This window comes from Mustela nivalis (genome assembly GCF_964662115.1).
Source record: "Mustela nivalis genome assembly, chromosome: 5".
NCBI classification, from domain to species: domain Eukaryota; kingdom Metazoa; phylum Chordata; class Mammalia; order Carnivora; family Mustelidae; genus Mustela; species Mustela nivalis.
Genome location: NC_139024.1, coordinates 72,812,266 through 72,829,231, shown reverse-complemented (window position 1 = coordinate 72,829,231; position 16,966 = coordinate 72,812,266). Strand labels below are relative to the sequence as shown.

Below are 16,966 nucleotides of genomic sequence, written 5' to 3'. Positions count from 1 at the left end.
TGCTACAAAAGTTGGGTATTCATCCTTTCTGATGGAGGCATAAATCTCCATAATGTATATGGACCACATCTTCCTTATCCATTCATCCATTGAAGGGCATCTTGGTTCTTTCCACAGTTTGGCGACCGTGGCCATTGCTGCTATAAACATTGGGGTACAGATGGCCCTTCTTTTCACTACATCTGTATCTTTGGGGTAAATGCCCAGTAGTGCAATTGCAGGGTCATAGGGAAGTTCTATTTTTAATTTCTTGCGGAATCTCCACACTGTTCTCCAAAGAGGCTGCAGCAACTTGCATTCCCACCAACAGTGTAAGAGCGTTCCCCTTTCTCCACATCCCTTCCAACACATGTTTCCTGTCTTGCTAATTTTGGCCATTCTAACTGGTGTAAGGTGATATCTCAATATGGTTTTAATTTGAATCTCCCTGATGGCTAGTGATGATGAACATTTTTTCATATGTCTGATATCCATTTGTATGTCTTCATTGGCGAAGTATCTGTTCATATCTTCTGCCCTTTTTTTTGATATGATTGTCTGTATGGCGTGTGTTGAGTTTGAGTTTTCCCCTCCCCAGAAATTCTTCTCTTTGTCATCAGAGTATTTGCTTAAAACCAAATTAAGTCGTGTTGCTGATTTGTCTATAAATAGTTCCTTCAAGTTCTATGAAAGATTAAATTCAAGCCCCCATCCAGTGTCCCCATATTTCTCAAAATCCAGCTCAAACGTCAGGATTCCCATGTAGGTGGTTCCAGATGGTTAGTTGTCTCCTTTCTGCTGAGGCCTTGTACGTAATATTTGCCACCCTGGCTTTACTCTGTTTATGGTCTCTCACCATACTTCAGACTCAGGTTTTATCCACCTTTCCATCCAAAGCACCAAGCACTACTTAACAAACTCTCTTAAAGAAAAAGGAGAAAATGTATTGGGTGTGCTCTATGGTACTAGAACTTCCTGAAAGACAGGCAGGTTTATGTTCAAAATAGGGAGATGTTTTAAGATGTTCAGTATATAGAGATGCTATAAAATAATTATACTGGCTGCCCCCAAAACACAAGATTTGTTTTACTAGACATGATTAAATGGACTCTTCTGGGGAGGCTGTTTGAACTAAATCCCTCTAAACTTCCAAAGTTTTATTATTCTATCACTAGAAGCTAATAAACTATGTGGTCCACAGTGTTCTCATCTGAAACTAGAAAAGGAAGAGCTCTAAAATCCTTTTAAATTCCACAGTTATATTCACCGTTCTCCCAAATCTTTATGTATCCATGCATAACACTCTTGCTTCTAACACTCTCTTCTTCCCTATTTGTCAAAGTTCTTTTCCTTCAAGTCCCATCACTGTTCCTGACTGCTGCCTGGCATCTTCACATACCTTAGCCATCCGCAACTGCCTGTGCCTTGGAATTTCTGCTGTGCTACAATTTCTAGTCTATATATTGATGGGCCTTAAAAAATAAAAAGACTGTTTTACCAACTGTATTGTAGGCTCCTTGGAGACCATGTTTTGTTTCTGAGTCCCTGTAAGAGTTATCGCTGAATAAATACTTATTCATGAAAATGGCAAGGATGTGATAACTAAAAGTAAGGTATCTGTATCACCTGTGTCACATTCACATGAAGAGCTTCTTATAGGTGCCCCTGGGCCCACCACTTCACTCCTGAATCAGAATTTTTTAGAATGAAACCTATGCATTCACATTAATAAAAAGTACTCTGGCTCAGTTTTATACACAGTAAAATTTTAAAACCTCGCTGGCAAAGACTGTCAGGTTCTTTATACCATTCTGGTATCATTTCCATGGCACACTGTACCTCTTTCGGTATGTTTGAGCACGTCCTTGTCTTCAGTGGGTTGCTAGAGTCCCAGAGGACTTCTTGCCCAGAATGTGGAGTGAGAGCACCATATCTGATACTCACTAAAAGCTGCATCTGTGATCCTTAAAAAGTAGTCTCTTATTATGACTGTTAGTGAGTCCTTGGCTCTCCAAATTTCCCCAAAACTGTGTTAGAAGCAGCATCAACATCTGCCCTCTCTCCAGTCTCCTTGCTTGAAGGTTTTTGAGTCCTTATTGACTGAAGCTTCACAGCTGCCTTGAAGAAGAGTGGAACAAGTACAAGGTTATACTTGGTACTTCCTGGGTAAAACAAAATGCCTTGCGCATACTGACTTGTTACAAGTGCTTGTAAGAGTGCTAGGTGCTTACATGTGATCCCATTTAATCCCTCCAGTACCTATCAAGTAGATATTCCCACATTACAGATAAGAAAGCTTAGGTTCAAAAAGCTACTTGTCTCTAACCAGACTGTGAACTTCTTGATACAGATGATTGGTTTTATTCCTGTTCAGGTGTTCATTCACTGTGTGTGGATGTTGGAGAGTTTAATTGTCTAAATGAGTAGCTGAATAAAGAGATAAATTTTGGCTATTCAGCTAGTAAATCTCAAAACTCTGTTTGAGTCCAAAGCCAGCTCACCACCTCCCAGTCCCTGTGCTCCTCTGGGAAGTGTGTAGGACTCATGAAGTACAAAAATGAATCAAATTCACAAAGGTGTGTATCAGCACCTTCTGCTCTGTCAGCAATTTTGTGACTCTAGGAGAAACATCCACTTATTTTTCCTGCTCAGGATTTTAGATGGGTCGCATAAAGCTGGATTTATTTAATGGTATACCCACTATTTTCACATCTCCTTGTGCCTGTTAAAATACCACAGGTCTTTCGCCTGCTGTCTGCTTATGCTAAGACCTCAGCCATCAATATGCTACTTCAGCATGCTATGTGGCAAGAATATCCAAGCTGATTCATCATATAACAAAGTCGAGTTTGTTTTTAGCACAAACTGAAGTTTGTTTTGTTCAAGAATGCAAACTTAGTAGTTATGGAATAACACGCATGCAGGTTCATTACCATTAAACTATCACATTTTCTGTTTATGTTGATTTCTAATTAATTCTCTCTTTAAAAAAAAAAAAAAAAAAAGGTGGGGGGGGGGGGGAATGGCTCACTCAGCCAGACCAGAGCACATAATGATTCCCACTGTTGGATGAACACTGTTGGATCTGTCTCATGAAAAATGCTGTTATTACCACCCACTAACTCATCAACAGGTCCTGGCTCTCTATGGAATCTGGGTCTTCATTACCCCTATCCACTCCCTCTTGTCCTCTCTTCACCTCCACTTGGGAACATGGCCACTTGGAAAAAGGGAAGCTTTCCCTCCCTTAGCTACAGCTGGAGATGCTGATTCAGTACCTTACATTTTACACCCGTATCAGGGTGCATTAACCTTGTGATAAATTTCGACTTGTGGTTAGGAAAAAAAAAACCACTATTTTTTGGTTGTACAAAATGCTTTCTGTTGCAGTGTCAACAGCAGAATCAACTATAGCTATCTGGTAGGTCACAGGAAAACTAATATGGTTTTCACTACTTTTGAAGAATCAGCTTTGGAATTAGCCCACAAGCTATTAATCTATTTAATGGAAAAAAGAAATAACATAGACATTCTAAAAGGAAGATTAGAAATAAAAACAGTAATGCTGTTCCTCTCAATTACCTAGACTTTGTCAATGTTCATCACTAATGGCAAGAATTCAGGAAAATACAGAAACGATTATATGTAAGATTGCAAAATGTTTTATTTTTATTCTCCTTATTTGTTCTTATAACCTCTTATATATTTCATAATTTTCCTGTGTGTCTTTTCCACCACCACTATCCCCCCAAAAGAGAACAAAAATGTAAAACTCCGAAGCAAACTAAAATTACTGCTTGAGGAAGGAGAAACAAAGGAGAAATGAACTATTTCCAAGAGCAAAGAACATGTAGATTGATGCACAGTCTCCTCAAAGATTAGAATCTGACTATAAATCTCTATGTTGTCAGGCCAGTCAGAACATTCTCCTCTAATATAAAATTTGATAAAACAACATGTTTTCAAGGAATACAAGATGCTATTTCCATTTCACGATCCATAAAATTAACAAAAAATCAAAGTGAATGATTATGTTGGGCAAAATGTGTTCTTTCCTTTCGTTCTGATATTCACTTAGCAATGCAGAATCTATACAGAGTTGGCACGTAATCCCAGCTATTTACCTAGGTCCACAAGGTTCTGTAGGACCTGGCTCTACCCTCCTTCTCTAAACTCCTCTCTTACCATTCACAGTGCTGCAGCTTCATGGGTTCCCCTTGTGCTGTTGCTTTTGCCTGGTTCTTTCCCATAGGCTTTAAATCCTTTCCCTTGCTGATGCTCCACCTGGAATACTCTCCCTCCCTTAGCTTTTCATAGCTGACTCCTCCTCATTTTCCCAATCTCAGCTAAAGGGTGACATTCTAAAAGGTGCCTTCCCTGACCACTGTATTTAAACTAGCTCCCCACAGTTATTCCCCGTCTTATTCACCTGTTTATTTCGCTCAATATCTATCACAATCTTTAAGCATTTAAATATTTACTTGCTTATTACTGATTGACATCATGAGATCAGGAACTAGATGTCTTATTCACTCCTACATTTACTACATCTTGTGTAGGGTTAGGGTACATGGTGAGTTACTAGAAATTTTTGCTGAAAACCTTAATCATGGTTTTCACAATGTGTATACGATGCAGCCCACTTTCATCTGTCTTTCATTTCTAGTCCTCCTACTTCTGTAGCCTGTGGAAAGACAGAGCACAGCCCTTGGCCACCAAACTGGCATCTAGCTACCAAATATTCATCATAGCTTAGATTTCAGGAATTCTATATCTGCCATCATTTGCTAGCCATTTTTATAATATTTTGAGCTGGCTTGATTTTAGTGGAAAATCTAGCTAATTGCTATTTAATGTTAGGTCTGTTTTATTGCTGTGGTTTTATTTTAAAATATTTATAGAATATAAATATTAGACTCCCTTCAGGAAATTATTATTCAGTAAGAGAAAGAGAAAGATTTTCCAAGTTCTCAAAGAAATAGTTTCCATTAAAAACAGTATGTTTCCCCACATAATAATGGTGGAGCCCTAACGGGGCTGTATTCAGCAGCTGGTGAATACATTCCTCTCTGAGACTTTAGGAATTTGGTGAAGCCATTGGTGTGGGCAAAAACTTGCAGAATATTCAAGGTTGATTCAGTGGGACAAAAGATGTGGCAGATGCTATTATCCTAATGCTTCAGGTCAGTTAATGTCTGTGCTACTAACTTTGATAAAAGACCAAGTAGAGTGTGTGTATCATGTGTCTAGTTATGTATGTGGGCATTTTGTGTACACCCACATGCACAATAAACATGTACACACCATCAGATGCTACACTGCAAAAATAGCAAAATCTGTGTATGTTTGCTTATATAAACATGGCTCTCTCAACAAATTACTAGTCAGAAATAATAGTGAAGGACTATGATAGGCCTCTATTCATCCAGCTATCATCATTTGAGAATGTAAAGGGGCATTGCATGCCAATAGGTAATTATATTCATTCAAACAGCTTTTGATAATTTGCTGTCTGTGCCTAACAAATGGTTGTGGAGATCTGGCCACTGTTTGATCTGCCTTAGCTGCTTTAACTTATAAATAAATAAGAAACAGTGACTCTCAATACTTTCTGGGGTTGACCCAATAGAATTTGAAAGAGATTGCCAAGTAATTCAAATTTTTAACATTAGGTTTTTCTTAAAGTGAATAATTCCAGACACTCCAGAGGCCCCATGAAACATCTCTTTCCATGACCATAACACTATATTAAACTTAAAAATTATTCTCCTAACAATCAAGACCCAAGGTATGATAGAAATATGTTGTCCTTTCTTAGGCAGTGATAAGTCCACATTTCCTTTAGGTTAACAGAGAACTGTAGTAAATGGTACCTAGAAAAACTTCTTTTTTAAATTTCAAATTATTTATTTCATAATTAAGCATCTCACTGTGTATATGATTTGAAACTTTATTCCTTTGCCAGATATTTATAGGAACGGCCAACTTAAAAATCAGTTATGCTTTCTATTAAGTATTTACCTATCTGGCATCTTTATTACTTTTAAAAACAAATAAGTAGCTTATCTTTCATATTTAGTGCCTTCTGTTCAATAATCAAAACTCTTCATTGAGAACCCATTTAATCCATAGCTGCCCTATGTAGAAGCTGGGAATTATCAAGAAGATTATGAAGACATTATCAAGACCAACTTTCAAGAAGCTTCCAATCAATGTGAACATCCTCATAAAAGGAGGACATGGAAGAAAGGACAGATGCAGAACTAGCTCTGATTACAGAATTCCACTGGCCTCTTATCCCTGCCCTATCACTTACGGTCACTACAGGGAGAAGAGCAGGAAGTTAATGTTGTGAAGACAAGTACGCGTTAGGAAGAATCTGGTCTTTCAAATAATATTATTTAAAAAAAACTTTTATCAAATGTGTCAATTTATCTTTTATTCTTTGAATTATAAAATCACTATATTACTTTGATGTATTTATCACTTACTAGAAACTTAAGTTAAACCTTTTATAAACCTAAAGCATACCAAATTTTGTACTTCTGGGAACTCTCTAGCCACAAATAAATGACCACCAGAGGTAATTGGTAACATGCAATATTGGATTTCTTCCACACAGCAATTTACAGTAGATGTGAGTACATTTGCAGTTGGGTTTTAGAAGAGAATTAAACTAAGGCAAATCCTTGAAGCCTACACTAAAATTGTTAACAGGAACGGAGTTTAGATGTCAGTGCTGCAGTTGGTTCAGTATATCATAAGCATTGAAGGGCATAGCCAAAGATTGTGTATTTACCAAATGCTCTACCATTTAAAACTCTATGTTCTGGATGTTTTATCAAAGAAGTTAGTTGAGGGGCACCTAAGTAGCTCAGTCGGTTAATTGTCCAACTTTTGATTTTTTTTTTTAAGATTTTATTTATTTGACAGACAGAGACCACAAGTAGGCAGAGAGGCAGGCAGAGAGAGAGAGGAGGAGGAAGCAGGCTCCCCACCGAGCAGAGAGCCCAAGGGGCTCGATCCCAGGACCCTGGGATCATGACGTAAGCCAAAAGCAGAGGCTTTAACCCACTGCCCAGGCAACCCCCAACTCTTGATTTTTGGCTCAGGTCATAATCTCAGGGTCATGAGATCAAGCCCCGAGTGGAGCAAGGCCGAACCCTCTTGCCCCTTTAGCTCTGAACTCAGCAGGGAGTGTCCTTGAGGTTCTCTCTCTCCCCCTCTCTTCGCTGTCCCTTCCCCTGACACTGCTCTTTCTCTCTATATACTAAATAAATAAATATTTTTAAAAAATGGATCCACTCTTATGACTATAGCCTTTATGTTGCATCAGTTATGCATTACAAGATTATCAAATAGAGAAATAGTAGGAAGGCTCAACAGCTAGAGAAATTGAAGTCACTCAGGGAGTATCGACAGTTCTGACACTGAAAATTGGTTTAAATTATGCATTAATATATACTCTTTTCATACTTAACCTTTGTATACTAGTTAGGAAAAGATGCTTTCCTATTTTCCAATTTTAGGGAAAGGTACACTAATTTTACCATGTATTTGACACATTTGTAGAAAAGAAAGTCCTAACTTAACATTTCCAAGAATTTTGCTCATTGTTCCACTCATATTTATCCTTGTGACACATCTAAAGTTTGCTTATGTCTAAAGAAATTGTTACCCGATAACAAAGATCTAGATTCTAACCTTTGATGTAAACTTACTATTTGCCTTAAAGGTTTAGCATTTTTTTGAGTCCTAGTTTCAGGTTTCGAAATAAATAATTGTGATGGCTTCTATGTTTACTAACAATAGTTACTATAGTTAATTTAGCTTCTTGTGAGATGTATGCTTTGAAAGCAAAAGTAGTGTAGAAATAGAAAGTATTGTTAAAAATCAGCTGAAAATATGTCTTTTTCTCTGGTGACCAAATGTCCCTTATTTTGGACTATGTTTCCTTCTTCTGGTGTTCTTCATGTCCTCTTTCAAGGGGTCTTCTCTAATTAAGTAGCTATAGCCAGAGACTTTCATTTACATCTCTGGCAACCATTATAATATTAAGGTCCATATATGAAGCATCACTTCCGGATATTTAATAAAATCTGTAAAAGCAGTGATCCCAAGCCATGTTTATATTTTTAGACTTTTTTATTCTACGCGCTGGCCCTACCACTCTAACCATAGGCTTTCACTCCCCCGCTGTCCCTCACCTTTTCTGTTCACTGACAGGAGCCCAAAACACACCTTCTCAAATCCACTTTCTTGTTCAGTCCACATTTTGTTACTCACCATTTTGATTGAGTCTACCTCCTAAATGTCCTTGGGAGTGTTCATACCTTCCGCAACACATTACACTGCCTTTACTATATTTTAAGCTATCATCGGTCTTTTACCTTGATCGCTACATGATTCTTCCAGTGTCTGTGCCTTTCATACTGCCAGAGAAACTACCATTCTCATACAAACGTGATCACGTCACTCACCAGATTGAAATCCCCCATATGAACAGAATAATTTCCTTGGCACAGCCCACAAAGTGTTCCGTAATCTAAATCTGTCCTGCGCCTCCGATCTTTTTATAGTCCTCATTTTTCCATTCACCACTATTTAGGCATCAGTGCACTGAACTCATGCCAGTGTCCTTCCTGATGTGGATAATTGGTGTGTCCCCTCCTCTAGCCCCACCATGGCCACTTACATACTGATAACTTCAACTCATTTTCTTATTTTTATTTAAATTCAGTTAGCCAACATATAGTTCATCATTAGTTTCAGACGTAGAGTTCAGCAGTTCATCATTTGCATTTAACACCCAGGGCTCATCACATCACCTGCCCTCCTTAATGCCCACCACCCAGTTACCCGATCCCGTCTACCCCTCCCCTCCAGCAACCCTCAGTATGTTTCCTATAGTTAAGAGTATCTTGTGGTTTCTCTCACTCTCTGATGACCTTCCATTCAGTTTCCCTCTCTTCCCCCTATGGTCCTGTGTACTGTCTCTTACATTCCACATATGTGTGAAACCAAATGATAATTGTCTTTCTCTGATCGACTTATTTCACTTAGCACAAACCCTCCAGTTCCATCCATGCCAATGTAAATGGTAAGTATAGCTGAGTAATATTCCATTGTATATATACACACCACATCCTCTTTATCCATTCATCTCTCTATGGACATCTCAGCTCTTTCCACACTTTGGCTATTGTGGACATTGCTGCCATAAATATTAGGGGTGCAGGTGCCCTTTCAGATCAATCCATTTGTATCCTTGGAGTAAATACCTAGTAATGCAATTGCTGGGTCACAGGGCAGCTCTAGTTTTAACTTCTTGAGGAACCTCCATACTGTTTTCCAGAGCGGCTGTACCAGGTTGCATTTCCACCAATAGTGTAAGGGGGTTCCCCTTTCTCCACATCCTTGCCAACATTTGTTGTTTGCTGAGTTGTTTGTTTTAGCCATTTTGACTGGTGTGAGGTGGTGTCTCATTATGGTTTTGATTTGTAGTTCCCTGATGCCAAGTGATGCAGAGCATTTTTTTCATGTGTCTGTTGGCCATCTGGATGTCTGGAGAAATATCTGTTCAAGTCTTCTGCCCATTTCTTGACTGGATTATTTGTTTTGGGGGTGTTAAGTTTGATAAGTTCTTTTTTTTTTTTTAAGGATTTTATTTATTTATTTGACAGATCACAAGTAGGCAGAAAGGTGGGGGGGTTGCAGGGGAAGCAGGCTCCCTGCTGAGCAGAGAGCCAGATGTGAAGCTCAATCCCAGGACCCTGGGATCATGACCTGAGCGGAAGGCAGAGGCTTTAAGCCACTGAGCCACCCAGGCGCCCCTAATAAGTTCTTTCTAGATCTTGGAAACTAGCCCCTTATCTGATAGATCACTTGCAAATATCTTCTCCCAGTCTGTAGGTTGCCTTTTAGTTTTGTTCAACTTGTTTTCTAAGATTGGGTTTAAACCTTAAGTATTCTATGAAACCTCATCACTGCTAACACCTCCATTGCTCATATGAAATAATAGTCCAAATGCTGTTTGAAAAAAAGGTGATTCAGAAATACAAAATGAAGTTATTATTAGAGTGGAAAAGAAGAAGTATGAAAAAAACAGAATTTAAGAGGCACCTGGGTGTCTCAGTCAGTTAAGCATCTGCCTCTGGCTCAGGTCCTGCATCGGGCTCCTTGCTCAGTGGGGAGTCGGCTTCTCTCTCTGCCCCTGCTCCTGCTCCCCACCACCAAATAAATAAATAAAATCTTTTTAAAAAATAGAATTTAATTTCCTAAGTTTAGAATCACAAGATTTTAAGGCTGAAAGAGTTACAGTCAATCCAGACCAAAGTTTTCTGTGGTTTCCATATAAAAAGTAAAAACTTTCCTTAAGATGAAGTTTGGGAAATTTGTACCTAGTTGTGTAATACTGACTGTATAATTTGAGTGACCCTTATACAGCATTCAAGAAATAGTTACTACTCAACTGTAAAAAAAAAAAAAAAAAAAAAAAAAAACCTAGAATCATAGAATCTAAGCTTCACAGTCTCAATTTTTCCCACTTCTCACAGCATAACACTGAAACTTTCCTGAAGAAATAAAGTTTGCCATTATTTGTGCCTGCCCATAACTGGAACTCCCTGATTACACACAAATAGAAATTTTCTTTGCCAATTAGGGCAATTATGTCTTCTTTACTTTTTCAAAAATCGACTTTGCCAAACACTTTTTTCTAAAAAGGCAAAAATTGAAAAAAACAAGCAACAGCCCAACATTATGAGTTGATTATTAGATTTCTTCGGTGAAAGTTTTAAAGAATTGAGCAAAGTACCTTGGCATATCTCATAATTTTGGTGGGAACTGTTACTAACTATGGGTCCTTTTATGGGGCTTTTTCCTGGAGAAGTTTCCAAATACCCAAAACCCAAAACTTATAATGAAATGCATTTTAAGGTACATCCTTTTTGAGGCTTTGCACCTCTAAATCATGTTTCTTTTCGTAACTGATTTAATAATTGACAAGTTTCGAGGTGCTTGAAATTATAATTTTGTTTCCTTTGCTGCATTTCAGAGTTATAGATAGGTTGTTGTGGACCAGTCAAACCCATCTGCATTCAAACTCAGAGTCACTGACTGCCCTGGGATTGAAGTGATTTTCTTTCAAAGGGAGGTCCACTTCTCCATAGACAGTTCTTATGAGGTTTTACCTGTATCTCTGGTGTCTTAAAATGGGCCAAACCAGCTTCTGAACACAGGATGCTTTCTTCATCCCTTTTCTTTTTTAGGGTCTTTCCCTACTTAAAATGATTGTACATTTTCTGTAAGTCTCCAATGCTGACTTACTGGCATGAAAAATGATCCTGTTACTTGGAAAACAGTTTTCACTTACAAGTCCCCCAGGTCCTATAATGTCTAAACCTCCTGTGCCATTTTATATGTCCGTCCCACCCCATAGAGGAGCATGTACAGGAAAAGCAAACTTCCCTTCCCCCACATATTTCCTCAGTTTATTTACAAAACGTCTTGGAATGAGAATGAGCTGCTTGTGGTTCCTGTGGCTGATTCAGGGATGGTTTCCTCTAGGCAGAGGATGCTGGTCAACCAAATGACCTCTCTGCAGCTAACCCTTGCACCCCTGTGGTAAGGCTGATTGGGCTTATGGGTACCCCCTTCTAACTAAGCCTGGTGGGATTTGTTTTTGTGGTAAAGAACTTAGCAAGAACCAAACATCACTCTGAAGTCAGGCCTGATAATGGCAAGGCCCATCAGAGCCCAATCCCACTACCAACAACAAAAGAAACCAGAATACATTGGGATACATTTACACTCCTGTGCATCAACCTTTGTTTCTCAGAAAGGTCACAATTTTTCCCTTCCAGATTCCTGGAAGGACAGTAAAGCTACTTAATTGTATTTGAACACAGAGTACATGAGAAGAAAACATCCCAAACACCAGATATGTGAGAGATGTACTTCAGTCAGCCCTTTTCCCACAGCTCGTATGTATGTGCTGATGACCAGTTAATAGTCATAAGAAGGTTTAAAGTTGTGAAGATCTTTAAACATGAATCTTGCACATGTTTGTCTAAATCTGTTCAGACTTGCTAATGAATAATCTCACCACCACAGGTATATGTGTAGCTCTAGTCTTTAGTGTCATGTCCTCACTAAATACATATTTCACTTGAGTAAATGGAATATTAAGACAAAAGAACTATAAGAATTCTCTCCCCTGGGGGTGCCTGGGTGGCTCCGTCGTTAAACATCTGCCTTCAGCTCAGGTCATGGTCCCAGGGTCCTGGGATGGAGCCCTGCGTTGGGCTTCCTGCTCAGCAGGGAACCTGCTACTCCCTCTCTCACTCCCTCTGCTTGTGTTCCCTCTCTCGCTGCCTCTCTCTCTGTCAAACAAACAAAATCTTTAAAAAAAAAAAAAAAAGAATTCTCTCCCCAAAGATAAAATGAACATTATAAATACTATGAATTATAATTAGTAATATAAATAACCACATATGATCATATGGAAATACTGGTAAGATAAATATCACATTTTCTTCATTGTATCAATGTGAACTGATACATGTAAAACTCCTGTGAAAGGAAATTATTTTTTTTAATTAATTTTTTATTTTTTTTTAACTTTTTATTTTTTATAAACATATATTTTTATCCCCAGGGGTACAGGTCTGTGATTCACCAGGTTTACACACTTCACAGCACTCACCAAAGCACATACCCTCCCCAATGTCCATAATCCCACCCCCTTCTCCCAAATCTCCTCCCCCCACCAACCCTCAGTGAAAGGAAATTATTTTGAGAAATCATGGGAGAATGGATTCCAAGGAACTATGTTAGTTTCACAATCAATTTACACGGGAACAAAGGGTAAAACTGTGTTCGCTAACAGACCACAGTTGAAAAAAGATATCCTAAAAGGAAGTATCCTTGCTCAAGTTAAACCTTCATCTATGTTGTCATCCTTGCTTGAAGAAATTAGATGCATGCTTTTCATCCATCACATAAGTGACAAGCAAACTAATGTGCATTGATTTCAGTGCAAAATTACCCAGTCTCCAATCTTCCAGGATCCTGGTTCAATGAGAATATTTTCATTACATGTGCCTGTGCATGTGTGTGTGAGAGAGAGAGAGAGAGAGAGAGAGAGATCTATAAATAGTTTGAGGCAGTATATTCTTAGTTTCCAAATTCCCAAATTCTAAGAACTTTTAATTAAAAACTATGTATGTATTAAAGGGAAATAGTAGATCATAGAAAAGGGAAACAAAAATTCCAACTCATTCACCCATTACCACCAATTGAAACCTAATGAAAAGTGTACCATCTGCTTAGAGAATGTCATCGAACTTCTGCATTTATAATTTAACATTTGTTTTTATCTTTCTGCATTTGTCCTTTCAGCGCATTCTAACGTCAGTCAAGGCTGCCAAGGAGGCTGTGCAACGTGTTCAGATTACAATGGATGTTTGTCATGTAAGCCCAGACTATTTTTTGTTCTGGAAAGAATTGGCATGAAGCAGATTGGAGTGTGTCTCTCTTCATGTCCAAGTGGATATTATGGAACTCGATATCCAGATATAAATAAGTGTACAAGTAAGTGCTACATGGCATTATGTTTTTATCTCATCCTTGGGGACTTCCCAGATTTATTGGCCTCTAGAGTATTTGTGATATTCAGTGTTCAGGAAATAATGATATTTACCTGATAATTAGGCTAAACCATACTTGGACTTAGCCCTCAGAGCAGGAAAATTTTCACCTCTTGCAAAAAGCACTCAAGTTTTGTGTTATTGTTGTTTTACATTATAAAAGCAAAAACTGAGAACCTGATTATTACTCATGGAACGTATAGAAAAGTACAGTAACCGTTAATGCCATCTGAGTTCCCATTATGATCATAACATCCAAGTATTTAATGACTTAAAGAATAAATTCAGCTGTTTTTGCTTCAAGAAGGATTCCAGTATAGCCAGTGAAACATTTATCTATCTGTTGGAAATGAACGTTGAAAACACTGTCATTATCCCCTCTCCTCTGGACACTGAAAGTCTGCAAACCCACTGCAGACCCAGTAACTTTTTAGAATCTAAATTCAGAAGTATCATTCCTCTGTCATACACCACACATACCCCTACTCCTCTCCTGTGAACGCATCTCAGCCATTTTCCACTGACATCACTGGTCTTCTTGCAAGATCTTCCCACCTCAAGGCTTTGCAGTTACTGTTCTGACAGTTTGGAAAGCTCTTTACCTACCTATATCTTTGCTTGGTTGGCTCTCTTCTTTCATTCAAGATTCTGCTCGTATGTCACCTTCTCAGGGAAGCATTCCATGACCTGCTTACTCACAATAATCAACCTTTTCCCCTTATTGGTCATTTGCAATAGTTCTTGTTTCCAGAGCACTTATCACTCTGGAACCACTTTGTTCTGTGGTCCTGGGTTAGTTACATAATCTTTCTGAGCCTTGGTTTCCTTATCTATAAAATGGAAATTATAATAGGAGCTGTCTCACTAGGTTATTGTCCTCATAATAACTTCCACAACTTAAACCTCTTAAGTGACTTAATGTTATAACATACTCGCAGCGATATCTGACTTATAGTAATCACTATATAAGGGTCAGATGTTGTTATTATTTATTGTATCTCCCCTCCTAAAATGTAAACTCTGTGAAGTCTTTATCTCTCTTGTATGCTCTGCTGTCAAGCAATATCTAGAATAGTGCTAGGCACATAGTGGACAATCAAATATTTGTTGAACGAATGAATAGACTGCCAAAACAGCCCAAAAGCAGTATCTAGTATATTTCGTTAAAGCTCTGATCAAACACTTTTTACTGTCATTTAATATAAGTAAATACTTGGTCTTATAAACATTTTTGGCAATAGACACATTGTCAAAAACTTTTCATAGGGCTATCGATACAATAATTTCAAAATCAATGGCTGATGTATATCAACTGAATGACTGTGGAAGAATTCATAATCCAGTCTGGCAAATTAATTTTGAATCCTAAGCGTGTTTGGCACAAAAGTCTCCTGTGCGTATAATGTAAGCATACAGACCTGGACCAGCAATAGATAAGTGAAGATAATGAAAGCATATTTCTTTCCTTTTTTTTCTATTTCAGAATGCAAAGCTGACTGTGATACCTGTTTCAACAAAAATTTCTGCACAAAGTGTAAAAGTGGATTTTACTTACACCTTGGAAAGTGCCTTGATAATTGCCCAGAAGGGTTGGAAGCCAACAACCATACCATGGAGTGCGTCAATATTGGTGAGAAGGAACTCTAAGGTTTATAGGGGAGGAGAAACACCTCAAATGATAATGTCAGTCTCCATGGAAGTGCTGCTTAAAGTCTTATTTCATGACTACCTGAGAGACTATTTCCAAGAGGCTTTCTTCATCCTTCCTTACAAAGATACCATCTTAATGTATCTTTGTAAGGTGTCACAGTTGTGACATGTATCACATGCATGTATCACAGTATAATTTAACACCCCATGGGTGCCCCATTATTTCTGAGAGACTGTTGGCAACTGTTTCAGCTATTCTGATCATTACATATTTATTGTATATCATTATGATACAGTGAAGTTCTACTTAATTTATTATAGACATACTTGCATATGTCATAATATAATACACACAAACACACACACACACACACACACATATATTTGGTCTTAAACTAAATTTCCACATTAGGATAAAAGTTTCACAAAACAGGTCTGATGTGAAGCATGAGTAATGTTGTTTTCCAAGAGGAGAAATCACTCTCTGGGTATGGCCTGTTGACACTCAGTAGATGAGCCAAAGATCTACAGAACTGGAGTTGATGTAGTTGAAAATATGACTTTTTTCTCTTGCACTGCTTTGCTGAAATGCCCTACTTGCACAGAAACAAGGAGAGGACTTGGGACTCACTCAAACTGACAGGAGGACACAAGTCACAGGGTCTGATTAAATGCATGCTGAATTTCCTGGGAGGGACGTCCCTCAGACCAGTTGTTTGTCTAAATAATGGATCACTGTCAGGCTCTATTTTCCTTCTTTTGAGTGTTGCACAGCTACTACAGCTATGAGTTTGATGAACAGTTGGGGAACAGATGCTAAGTCACAAGGGAAAACAGCATACTAAATCTCAAAATCCCCTGGGCAAGAGCTACAAGAACCTTTGATGCTGCACTGATATTGGCGTACGCACGCAAATATTCTCCTGATTCAGTACAAGATAGTCTCCAGGACTCCCCTGCGGTCCGCACAGATAGATCTATTAGAATCAAAAGTGTAGAATAATAACTCTTAATGTGGTCGTTCACCTGTTTCAGGTCCACAAGAAACACTTAGTTCTAAACAAACTTCGTAGAAGAATGAAATGAATAGATGATATTTTAAAGATAATTTCAGAAGCATCTGGAAAACAGCAAGCATGAAACAGTTCATGGCTCATTTTGGTTTAGTCTCCACCCCCCCCCCCCCTAGTCAGTAAAGACACAGAGAAACAACTTCGAAATAGGGTAAAACATACATGAGAAAGCACTTCAAGCCCATCTCTTTGTAAGTCCTGAGGACTGATGATTAAAGGTAATAAGTTCCAAACTGTGGAAGAAATAGGAAACAGTTCTGTGGAGTACTCAAGGGCAGAAATTCAGGATGAGTTGCAGAAATTTTGTGGTCTTTCTCGACCCAGAAAAAAGAGCACATGTTTAGATTCTCTTAGCTGTTGAAAGTGTAGCATTCAGTCCTTGAAAGACTGTTTATCATAAATGTATTAATGTTTTTCTATCATAGAGAGCATTTAGCACCTGGCATTGTTGGATTAACTAGTAAAGGTGACTGGTAATTTCTCCTACTATTTAGACAAAAACTCTCTCTTTTTTTTTTTCTTTTTTTTTTTCAAAAACAATCTCTTAACACAGTTAAATTTAAGTAATTTATATGTTTAAGAATAGGGGTTAGCAATCTAAAAGCCATTTAGTGA

General features: G+C 38.2%; 1 protein-coding gene across 1 annotated transcript in view; it reads left to right on the top strand.

Annotated features, from left to right (window-relative positions):
- The window catches only part of RSPO3 (R-spondin 3), an 89,711-nt gene that overhangs the window by 21,120 nt on the left and 51,625 nt on the right, over positions 1–16,966 (top strand). The window contains exons 2-3 of the mRNA XM_082730376.1: positions 13,381–13,572; positions 15,112–15,258. Coding sequence (XP_082586502.1) covers positions 13,381–13,572; positions 15,112–15,258 — 339 coding nt within the window. The remainder of the gene's footprint in view (positions 1–13,380; positions 13,573–15,111; positions 15,259–16,966) is intronic.